Below are 12,497 nucleotides of genomic sequence, written 5' to 3'. Positions count from 1 at the left end.
CATCCTCATTTGGCAATGTCAGTTTAAAAAGAAGTAAAAGTTTGAAAAATCCGGGCAGATTGCTGGTTTATTCAGGAAAAACCAACCTCATAAGCAGGAGTGCCAGCAACACTGTTTAACACTGTTTGATCATCACTAAATAGACACACAATTTACCCAACAGAGTATCTGCCAACTTTACAAAGCTTACTACTTCTGTTTCCTCAGGATACTGATGATGTTTTACATTGCTGGTGGCTGAATTTGCCATTCCCTCACAAAATCTTTAAAATTCAAATACACAGATATTCACAGGAACTCATTTGTAAAGTGTATGTCATAATGGAAGTTTACAATCTCCTAAAACATTCCAGAGAGAAATCAGCACTAATAAAAGGATTTTTTTTAGCAAGACTGAATAACAAACCGGCGTTAAAAATATCCTCAACTTAGCTCAAGTTATTAGATAGATAAACAGATAGGAAGGGAAACATGCTATACTGTACATCAGGAAACACTATGGAAGCACACATTAACAGCACTCAAAAGAAAATTGATGGAATCAAATAAAAAAGAAGGACTGCACAGGCAGCTGACAGCCAGCTCTGCTCATTGTAACCAAATCACTCAGGCAACATTAATCCTCTCTTTTCCTTTTTAATGGGCTTTGCAGTGGAAGGTGTTTGGTCCTTATGAGACATTTGATATGAATGTGCGTAAAAATGTTTTAGGGGACAATTGAGTCGTATTGATGTTTATATGCGCAGAAGGCAATGAGGAAGCAGCGAGGAATAAAGGTCTGATGGCTTACTTTATGCTATTCGGAGGCCACTCGGTTTATGTTTAGTCGTATTTAAATATGATACAATAATAGATTATTGTATTGAGGTTTGTTTTTGTTATCTATTAAGTTTTCATAAATAAGTATTTATTTTTGGAGGAGCCGAGGACCTGTCTCGTATGTGAAGGTGGCTGTGGCTGTGGCTGTGGCAGAAAGAGTAATGTTTTGTTTGTTTTGCCACAGATGTCTTCCTATTGTGACTCTTCATCTTTTATTCATTCAGAGAGTGAGAGAGAGAGAATGCAGAAGGCTTCAGAGAGGCCCTCTCAACTGTGGCCTGTCTACAGCCGCGACCGGGTTGTTACTACGGAAGCAGGCAGATGAGGACGGGGTAATATAATGACCAATGATGGTACAGCCTGTCACCATGGTGCTGCAGTGTGACACCATGGCCCCAATCGTTACTGCATCAATGATCTCCTGCTTAGTGATCAAGCATGCAGACAAAAACATAGCGTCGCAACTTGCAGCGCATGTATGACTGAGGCACCCGGGGCGTGAATGTTATTATGTGGAAGCGATTTTTAAGGGAGGAAGAAAATGAATGTATCGTGCACAGTGACTGGAAGAAAATGATACAGCACTGAAGCTCATACATGAAAATTGCCCCTATACCTGACTAACCAGGACCCAGATGTATACACAATGTGTGTGTGTGCACAAAAACCACGCATACACTATTTCCCCACACATAAACTGCTATTTATAAAACAGAATGAGCTATGAGAATGAAAGCACCTGATGCATACTCAGTACAACTCATAGACTATCTTAAATACCACTTTTGGTGGTTTAGAGAACTGATGAATAGAACTAGAATAGAACTAGAGCTAGTGTTGTCAGCTTGTGCTTGCCAAGAAAGGTTTACTACCAGTATGGGTATCTGTTCCTTTAGGTCCTTTGTTCGGTTGACTTGGAGGAATTTTATTGATAATGATGTTAGTAATTGTGTTGGTTTTGTTGGTTGTATGATGTTACAAAGTGACCTGGACTTCTGCATCTCTGCTATCTTTACACCAAAGAAAAAAAGATCCTGGATTTAATTGCACCATCCTCAACAATTTAGTAGTTGTTTATAATTTGATCTGTCTCCAAATTTCAACCAAACGTAACTCAACTACAAATACTTCAGACCATGCTTACACATGCTTTTTTCTAAAAGGTCCTGAGGTAGAGCTGTATCCATCCAGAAACCACCTTTTAATGTTACCCTCTGAAGTAGATGATTTCTCATTGTTAATGGAATGAGACGATATAACAACAGTAACAATTTGATTGACCAGATTAAAAAACACATACTCATTAAAATGTTGTAATTTCTTCAAGGACTGGTCTTATTTAAGGCACTTTACTTAGAAGTGCAGTGGCTTAAGAAGTTATGGAAATAAAAAAAGATGAAGTTACACAGAGAAAATAACTGGATGATCAATTGCACTGCAATGCAATTAGCGGGCCGGGTTGTATCACGCAGCCCACCAGGCGGTTCCTCCTCTGAGGCGATATGTGTGCTTTGGCTGAACTGTCATTTTCTGACACTTTAAAGCTTTTTACAAAAGACTCCATCAAACAACAGGGAGACACTTGAAGACCTTGTTATTGTTATTCAATATGATGAAAACTTAGAACACAGCATCTTTTTGTATTGCCTAACAGAGACAAAAAAAAAAAACACAAGCTGCAGTATGGCTGCAGTGCAGAAACAAGTACACTCCAGTATGTGCTAATTCACAAATCAGCCGAGAACAAACTGGGAACAATCGCCTACATATACAGGTGATTTCAAAGGCAGCTCGTCTACTAGTATATGCCCAGAGGTCATGCTGATTAGCATAAAACAGAGGACACTCTGCTTAATGACTACAAGGTAAAGCAACACAGTGGAAATACGATCAACATCTTGATTTTGGCTACTGTAGATCTTGGTAAGAACATGTTATGAACAGAGTAGCTCTGTGTCTCGCTTAAATCCAAAAACAGACCAGACGAAACGGCTCTGACAGACAGACTTAACACACCATGATGACAACTGCATGAATACAGAAATACAGCTTTACATGGGACAATAAGATCCCTTCAAGATAACAAGCTTTTCCTTTTCCTCTCCTACCTCCCCTCAGACAGACACCCTCACTACTGCTGTCTTCCCTTTGAGATGTTATTTAGTGAACCCTTTACCAGCCTGAAATTTCTAACATTATTTTAAAAAATAAAGTTTACTTTAAAAGTCCTAAATCACTGTCAGACATAAGGGCTTTGCAACATGAAAATGACACCCTGCCATCTCATAACCTCATCTGAACAGACAGTAATAGTCAAAACTGTTAAAAGAACTGAGCCATGTGGATCACGTGATTTTTTTTTTTTTTTTTTTTTTTTACCATTGCTTCCCTTACCAGCTATAGGCTGCTGAAGAATAAATGTGGAATATAAACACTTAAAATGAGAAGAAAATGAGGAATTTCAGGACAACAAAGTTTGGAAAAAGTCAAAATAACTTATTTTCTGGAGACAACTGACACTTAAGGGGTTAAACTAATACTGTACATCTCAATGAGAGACTTTAAAAAACCAATATGTGAATTGTGAGACTGTCTGCCATGGAAAATCTCAACTCGGATCAGTCATTGGCTGAGAGAGGAGCTTATAACTCTGTTCTATTAAGCCAAAGGTTCCATCTGTGCAAAGAAATAAAATTCTCAATTACAAGAGCTGCTCATGTCTGAGGTGAAATGTTTCCAAATTGTGATTTCTTAAATAATCTTTGTGTTACAAGCGCATCCCGGATATGTTATCACTCAATACACTTCAACAGTTTCAACAACAAACACTATCACAGACAGCCTTTAAGAACAAAGTGAAACACAAATTGAATTTGAAAAATTCATCCTGTGACAGAGTCCAGACGGAAGCTGATGTGACATTAAAATGGCCTTCAAAGGTCTCCCAGCTCAGATGTGGTGTACTTAATTGCTTAGAGGGGATCTTTCTTTGTACTGTAATGAAGGCTGCTGCAGGAGCACAGACAGGGAAATGGCAGAGTGGCGAAAAGGAGGGAATCTTGACTGTGGTCACTTTGCCGCAATTAAGACAGAATAATGCAGAATAAGCAGGGTACTGTATTTGCCTGAATGCTGTTCATACATCCAACATTAATGAAACTATTTAAAGTGAGACTGAAGATGAGCAGAGATAACTTGGAAAACTGACAGGTTCTCTGTTATTCCCAGCACAGCTAGCAGGCAGGATTATAAGAAGGAAAATGTAATCAAGACAACTAAAACAACTACACAGACAGTGATCTGAAATACTGTTGATGCTTGAGTCAATGCACATGTTCTAATGTTCATACTTTATAATAATCACTGCTGTTTCCTATTCTTCCTTGCATGTGTGTTACATGATAAATGTGCATTAATAACCATTGTATTTGACTATGTTTAAGATTGGTTTGTATGTGTACAGGAGGCAGTGTCTGACTGCAAAGGTAGAGATAGCTGGAGTACTGATAACATTATCATAGCTTCCAGACTCCTCGACTAAGAGCCCTCAAGGACAACAGAGAGACAAAGACAAAAGTTTTTTGATGTTTAAGTGTTAATACACACTGTACATATGATGTACGATTTAACATTTATTTTGATAATAAAATAGTTATTTTGTATTGGATATTCCTTTACTGTATATCGCATGTGTTCTACTAGTATTTGAATCATTGAGTAATAACTTTACCAGTAAAAGTAACTTCTTTTGATTTTATGCATGTTCTGATAAATATACATCATAACGCAGACTTCATTAGTAAGGGTTAAATATCAATAGGGTTCTGACCAAATGTCAACGGTCAGTATTAAATACTTTGTCTGATGCTCTTCTTGTTTTAGTTAAAATCAGACTTTTTTCATGTAAAATTGTATTCATGGATGAAGGGTGAGCTTTGGAGAGACCACAAAAAGCATCAGAATGTTAAAAAGAAAAAGTGAAATGTTGAAATGATCAGGGTTGAGATGGTATATCTCCCGTCCAATTATTGCATGTAGGTACAACATATATTATAATATTATGAAAAAACAGTACATACAAATCAGGAATTTTAGAGTTCAGGGTTCACAGACAAAGTGCTTCTATACTGGTCACTCTTTTGCTCAAGGACACAGTGAGGAGGATGAGAAAAAAAAGGAGAAACAGAGGAATATAAAGAACTGAAGAAGAAGCTATTGTCTGGAAGTGGAGAAGATAAGGATTTGAGCAGGAGAAGAAGAGAGCTTGGAAGGCCTGAAGTTGAAAACAAGGACAAAGATGATGATTCATTCAGGATACCTTTGAACAATAAAGTAACAGAAAAGCTTTGTTGGTGGTTTCTCTTTTTGTAGGTTTTATCTGCTACAACTGAAAATGACTTTTTCCCATTTTTTGTGAGTTTGACCTTTTGACCTTCGACTTGCAACCAGTCCTGAAGCTTTAAAGGTTGTAAAGTTTAATGGGTAAGAACTTAAGGGTAAAGGACAGAAATGTACTTTCATTAATTTATAACTGGATTTTAACAATTTACTCACTTTTACTTACATTATTTTGTCTTCTTATTAAATTTGAAACATTTATCAGTTCTTGAACTTTAACATATCTAATCCTTGTGTTATGTATTGACGTTTTATCCACATTTCTGAAATCACTGAGCCATTGTGTTTGAGTATTTAATGAACATTTTTTCCACTGTTCTTGTTTTTTAATATTTAATTTACAATTAGTCAATTTGTTATGGCTTGATACAATCATCTGTAATAATTAAACTAAGTATAGAACTGAAGTTATGGAAAGTTCTATAAGTTATATCAAATTATAAAAGTTCATTCATTCAAATTTAAAGTCTTTGAGTGATGTGAAACTACAGTTGGTGTGTGTCTCATTCAGGCACTGAGAAGTCAGTTATTTTTGGTTGTTCATCCGACTCTGAAAATAACATTCTCTGGAGGGCAAAACTATATTTGCACCTAAATCATTTCCAACAACCACAACAACAGTTCCATTTCAAAGAGAACTCTTGTTAACTAGAGAGACTACACTGCACCTTGGAGTCGGGCCAGCAGGGAGAAGGGTATGTGAGAAGCAGGGAGAGGTAGACAGTAAGCGGCTGTACGAGTGTCTTCAAATCTCATACTATTTTAATTAGAGTCCTGTACCATTTACCACTGACAGGCTAATTCTTATCCACCTTAGAGCAAGAGCTGGACTGGGCTTCTGTGCAGATGTTCACAGTCAGCAAGAGAAATACAATACAGCACACTGTCATTGAGCTGTAAAATCTACATCAGGGCTGATCATCAAAGTACTTCCCTTCCTCTATACACGATACAGAGTCCTAGATTTGTTTGTGGTTATATAAAAGAAATGCATAAAAACTGTGAAAAGTAAGACTTTTGACATAAGCTGCCTTTTAAGACCATAAGTGTTAACACTTGAACAGAGGATATGTTAGTGTGGTCTGTCTCCAATGAAACACAGGGCCCTGGGGCCGGTTTGGAAATGTCAGATCAATTCTATATATACTGGCCTGCCAGCTCATCCCTGTGTGACTGAACTCCTGTTGAGAGCACAGGTAGAAGACGTGATTTAAAAAAGCAGATTTTTTCCTGGGTTTATCCTGAATCTACCGTGTTCCCAAGGTCGAGTCAGAGGACATACAGTGCAATTTTCTCAGCATGGTCCATTGAGGTTTGTTTTATAAAATTGTAGGTCAATAGCATTAGTTAAAAGGGTTTCAGACTGGATGAAAGAGTGGGTATATAGTGACATAAAAGAGACATGAAAAGAAACTGCTTCTTCACCTGCATGTTTCTCCTACACAATGACAGAAAAAAAGGATAAAGCAGAGGAAACTTAAAAAAATCAATGTGCTACTGTATGGTTGCAAGGATAACTGTGTCCAACACAAAGGTATAATTTTACAGCCAAACATCCACCTTGGTGCTTTTGAAAATAGAGTAACATGCGATTAGAAACACTGGACTTCTACGAAAGTGGCCAATTTGAGAGGAAACTCCAAAAGCAGAGCTGCTTGCAATAAGACAAATTACCAAATAGTCTTAAGTACGAAATGTTACTCTCAATTATGACCAATTATCAGCTGGTGTTACCTTATCACAGATGTGTATCTGTGTATATGTCATCCAATAAGTCAAAGGTTCCCACAGCACTATTAGATGAGCTTGAGTATACCTTCATTGAAATAAACCATTATGTTAATAAAATGTTCATTTGATTTGAAAGTAACTCTGATGTGTTAGTTATATATAAGTGGACATATTTTTAAATCTAATCATAGTTTCTATATTTTCAGACTAGCTTAGCTGCTCTGCAATCTTGCTATGTACCTCCTGGTAACTGCATCAATCAATCAATCAATCACTGCAATAAATAATAAGGAAATGAAGCACAAAAATGGCAAATATACATTCAGGTTATTTAGAAACAGTGTCACCATTACATAGTTTGTCCACAAGAGAGCAACAACACATTTATTCTCAACTGAAAAATGTCTCGCTCAACACATATTTGATCAATTCTTTAATAACTAAATTAAAAGTAATTTTTATCAAACAGGTGTGTGTTTTATGTTGTGTGTTTATGTTGAAAATATACATCAGCCAATATTTTTTCTTTCTATATTGATATCAATCAGCAATGAAAATTGGCACATATTTGGGGTTGGGTTTTACTTGATGTTTAAATTGACAAAAATGTAAATATACAGTATGAAAATAATGACATATCTGTATTTAGAACTGTATGCTGAACAAACTGCTAGGATAATTTTATTTTGTAACTGAATGACTGTTTATCTCTCTAGGCAGCACAGCAGAGACACACCACGAGTTGTCAAAGCACTCCGTAAAACCCCAGTGATGTCTCATTTATCCCATCATCAATAATAGAGTATAATAACAGATTGCAATGTTTGGGAAATTTGCCTCCTATTTTATCTCAACAGTTCCAAACATATTGTTCAACTATTCAAAATGTAAAGCAGCTGAAACCACGCCAAGCAAATATCATCCAACAGCATGGCTTTATACCTACAGACACAGACGTGCTGATGAGTGCCATCTACAGGCAAAGACAGTAATAGCAGCTACGATTCTGATACTTGCCACCTGCAGGGAAGACCGTCATAACTTTGTACGGGCTGTTTCTAAAAATGGAGCTGATTTTTTTCACACACAGTGAGACAAAGACAAAAAAGGCAAGACATAATGAGAGACACTGCAGAGATCTGAGGACCTGAGCAGGTGTTGAACAAAGAGATGGAACACAGAGTGGAAAGCCACGGGGGCACGAGAGATGTAGAACCAGAGACAACAGGGAGTGACCTCTGTAGCACTGTAGACTCATAGACTGCAAGAGGCTAGAGCACAAACTCAGTGTATGATGAAATACAAAAAGACTAAAAACAGCATTGATAGCAAATACTACGCACAGCAGTATTATCAATATATCATTGTTTGTTTTAGAAATGTTTCACTTTTGCAGGTTTTCACACCTTCCACACATGCTAATAATCCACATATAGTCGCTCCTTTCTTCATTGCAATACTGTACTGACACATCTTCCTGTTACTTTAGTCATCGACATCTGAGATATTCAGAACTTTAAAAAAAAAAAGAAGTAGAACCAACAGTTATGGCTTTAGTCATCTTTCTGGCTTGCTACTAACCTTTAGTGCTGACAATCTTAGAGGTGAGCTCCAGAGTCTCGATGTCCTCAGATCCAATGTTCTCTAAGGTGATGGTCAGCTGCTGGGTCTCTCCGTTGAAAAGCTGGACAGACACACTGCTGGACAGCTCCTCTTTGGACATGGGCTGAGGTGTGTGAGCTGACCTGTGTGGGTATGAAGAAGAGGAATAACTGTTACCTCGGAGGTGTAATATGCTTAAGATTCTCTGGAGGTGTTTATTGCTCCTTCTGAGACAAATTCAACATATTTGCCAAGGAATAAAAATATGTGATGCACTAATGTACGGTGTTGTACAACATGATGTGGTTCAATATGATGCCAACAGTTCCATTATACTTCTATCATGATATGGCTGCTGCTTTGACGAACAGGCATTAATCAACCAGTGGAGTGTGATGTGTGTTTAAAAGCCTGTCCCTCATGTTTTGATGAAGATGATAAATGCTTTTTAGATTCTCATTTGCTGAAACTTGAATTAGAATTTGTTGATGGCTTTTTCCCTTCAGTGGGGAGTCCTGCTGAGAGCTTGGCACTGCTTTCAATGATTAGTGGGGTTTGCCATCAAACTTTGTTTGAACTATAGTTTAAGTGTTTAACGTGCAAACTAACATGGCTACTTTAAATTGTTAACACGTTAAAGTGCTAAATCTGACCTGGGATAAATGAGAAAAGTTTGATTTACATTGGCTATGAGAATTTATCTGAAGTCTTAATCTATATGTCAGGAATGGTCAGGTGGATTGTTCACAGTATTGTCAAAGGACTCTGTATACACTACCAATCAAAAGTTTAGACACACCTTCCCATTCACTTGAATGAGAAAGTGTGTCCAAACTTTTGTACATTACACTTACATAGGCATGTTCTACAGTAAACAGTAAAGAATGAACACTAGACTCTAAAACAGCAAACATGATGGCCTTTTAGAGAGTAAATCCACACTGAGTCAAAACTAAACTGCTGCACTGCTCTTTGTCAATTCAAACTTTGTGTCCTGTTGCATTTCTGGCCACATATCAGTCATTCATGTCACAAGACAGTGTTTCCATTAGCTGTCAAAAGTAAAACACCTGCAGCTGATGCTTACAGGTTTAGAGTTTTGAAAAGCTGCTGGCATCTGTTTTTGCAAAGTAATGCAAATACTGCAGCAAAAGGGAATATGAAAGATTATGAAAGATCAATGTGGATGTCCTCGACAACTTCATCATACCTCATTATACATGCACATGTTCAGTATCGTAACTTTGAAACGGCAACAAATTTTCTGCATGCAGCTAGAATTACAATGCCAGAAATCAACAACTGCCTCAACGTCTTCTGAGCCTGACAGCAGATCAACACAGAGATAACCTTTCAAACTGTCACTGACATCTCAAATGCATTTTGAAAGATATTATACAATAGTAATGGAAACTTTTAAAAATCAAAACACTGAAAAATCTAAATGGTTTTGCAAATATACCAGCAACAGACATTGCTTACATTATAGCAGATATTTCTTTCCTGTAAACTCTGACAATAAAACAGTTTTAAGAAAAATAGCTGAAGGCATTGATCTAGATTCTGGGCCTTTAAAAATGTTATGAATAATTGAAGCTAATGCTTAACATTGATGTTAGTAATGTGAAAAAGATAAGTACTGCATTTTCTGCTAGAGGCAAGAAGATATGAGAGCTGTCAAGTCAAGCTCAAGGTCTACCTGTGGACCCAGTGAGAGGACCCAGTAGATCATATATTATATTTTTATTCTATTTGCCTCGTGTGTATGCTACACTACTCTTCCAACACCAGAGAATAAAAAGATTTTCCACATCAAAAGCTTTTGAAGTGCTGTTCTTACAGGGATGACCTAAATAGCGGATTTTGCAGCAGCTCTGCTGTCAGAATGATTTACAGCACTTCAACATGGTGCGTTACCTCTTATTTTCTAGTAGTAATTTAACCCATCATTTCTCCTCTAATGTTTTCTACAATACCTGCACTGAGTTAAAAAATGTATTTCACCTTACAGGATGTAAATGTGAACACAAATTCACCTGCTATGCTGATGTTTGAGTTTTCAAGGACTGCAGCTCTTTCTGACAGAAGAAAAACTGCCCTGTTGTAAGAATATCATCAGTTTTGTAAAGCACAGGTCAAAGTTTCCCACCAACCGGTATGTTCGAATATGGAGTTACGCAGCCAACAATTTAACTGTTTGTGTTTGGTTTGTTGTGTATTATAAGTTGTTCAAGTTACTGTACTAGAGCTTGGGCTCTTCATGAATATATTACTTTTTGCCCCAGGGAATTTATTGATTCACAAAACGCCTATGGTTGTATTTAACTGTAGATGTGCTTCACTGAATCTGGGCTTTCTCTCTCCTCTTAACTATATTTCAAATGGTACTTATAACCTATAGATAGAGTGTCAGGTTAAAATCTGCTTAATGAATGAAAGGTTGGGTCCACAAACCTGGGCCTGACCTGAGTTTTATTTAGGTGTGACACTTCTAGTCTGTATGAAAGGATGAACGAGAGATTTAATACTCAGTCACTAGAAGACTACATAGTCTGGGTCACAATAAAATGAATATATGATTACTATGAAACTGTAGTAAATACTAACTGTGACTGCTAGCCCACTTGGCCATAATCACAGACAATTGAACATAATTTCTGAGTAAGTCAGTGCATTATATCTGAGGTGTACATATGAATTGTGTATTTTCAAGAGTGTTTTGTTTATTTTCTTTTACTTATTTATTCTTGTAGTTGTATTTGTATCCTGTTCTTATCTAGCACCTCTCAGGAAATTGCACCTCCAATCTTGTTGTACTGCTGTGCTGAGGCATTCTATTCCAGTTACACCATTTTATAGTAAACACATTGATACTGAAACTTCACAACTCTGTCACACAACTACATTTGCAGACATAGATCTTATGTGAAAGGCAATACTGTATTTAACCATGACATAGTATAAATAAGCAAACACAGGTTCTTTATCCTGCATCATACACAATAGACTCTGTTGAACATTTACCTTTTGCTATAAGTTAGGAAACGACTATGAACACTATCCAAGTGCAGTGCAGTCTGTGAGCAGAGGGACAGTGACACATTTTTCATTGTGTTGGCTCTGTTCTCCAGCACAACGGATTTCAAATGAAACAATGGCTATGAAGTTAAAGTGCTGACTTTCAGTTTTAAGGGTGTTTGAGGATGTTCACATAAATAGCGGGGGAACAGTGTAGGACGCACTGGACATTTTTAAAAATTATCTTTATGGCCAAACTGTGGATTGTTCTTGACTTCACAGTCAGTCACCTGACCTCAGTTCAACTCAGCATGTGTTTCAATAACTAAAGACCTGAATTAAACCAAAAGGAAAGGGAAGCAAAGAATTTGCAACCAAAAATGAATTATTCTGACATCATTCTGACAGGTTTATCTTCATTATTTAGAGCTTTAATTCTTGCACTGTTAATTTAATGTGGATATAAACACCCTCAAACTAAAGCTGAAGTCAAGACTTTAACCTTACAGTCACTGCCTGATTTTAAATCCAATGTGATTTGATATCAGGACAGTTTACTGATTGCACAGTAAACTTACAACTTCATTAACTAGTTCACCAAAACACATTGTGGGCATATCCAAAAAGCACACATCTGTAGCCCTGTTCATTTGACTGTCATGTAATGTGTTGGTGATACAGTATGTTACACTCACACCTGTACATTTAGTGAATAATCACAACCATCAATATGACATCTTTGCTTGTTTTAATGCAGATGAGATGTGAGTGTAGGGGTGCAGAGAGTTTCTAACCGTGGTAGTGATGTGCTGAGCTGGAGACGAGGAAGCGAGGGAATGACCTCCACCAAACAGCCACTAGTCTTCACACCAGGCAGACCCTCCAGCAGGCAATCACTGGTCACACCAAACACTGATGTGTGGTAACCT

The 12,497-nt window shown here is 37.2% G+C and overlaps 1 protein-coding gene across 7 annotated transcripts in view; it reads right to left on the bottom strand.

Annotated features, from left to right (window-relative positions):
- trappc9 (trafficking protein particle complex subunit 9) overlaps positions 1 to 12,497 on the bottom strand; it is a 213,591-nt gene that overhangs the window by 152,407 nt on the left and 48,687 nt on the right. For all 7 annotated transcript variants that reach the window (XM_044335377.1, XM_044335380.1, XM_044335382.1 and 4 more), the window contains 2 exons: positions 12,363 to 12,495; positions 8,530 to 8,693 (listed from right to left, as the gene is read on the bottom strand). In XM_044335377.1, the coding sequence (XP_044191312.1) occupies positions 8,530 to 8,693; positions 12,363 to 12,495 (297 nt within the window). The remainder of the gene's footprint in view (positions 1 to 8,529; positions 8,694 to 12,362; positions 12,496 to 12,497) is intronic.

This window comes from Thunnus albacares, chromosome 19 (assembly GCF_914725855.1).
Source record: "Thunnus albacares chromosome 19, fThuAlb1.1, whole genome shotgun sequence".
NCBI classification, from domain to species: domain Eukaryota; kingdom Metazoa; phylum Chordata; class Actinopteri; order Scombriformes; family Scombridae; genus Thunnus; species Thunnus albacares.
The sequence above is the reverse complement of the archived record's forward strand: the minus strand, read 5'-3'. Positions and strand labels throughout refer to the sequence as shown.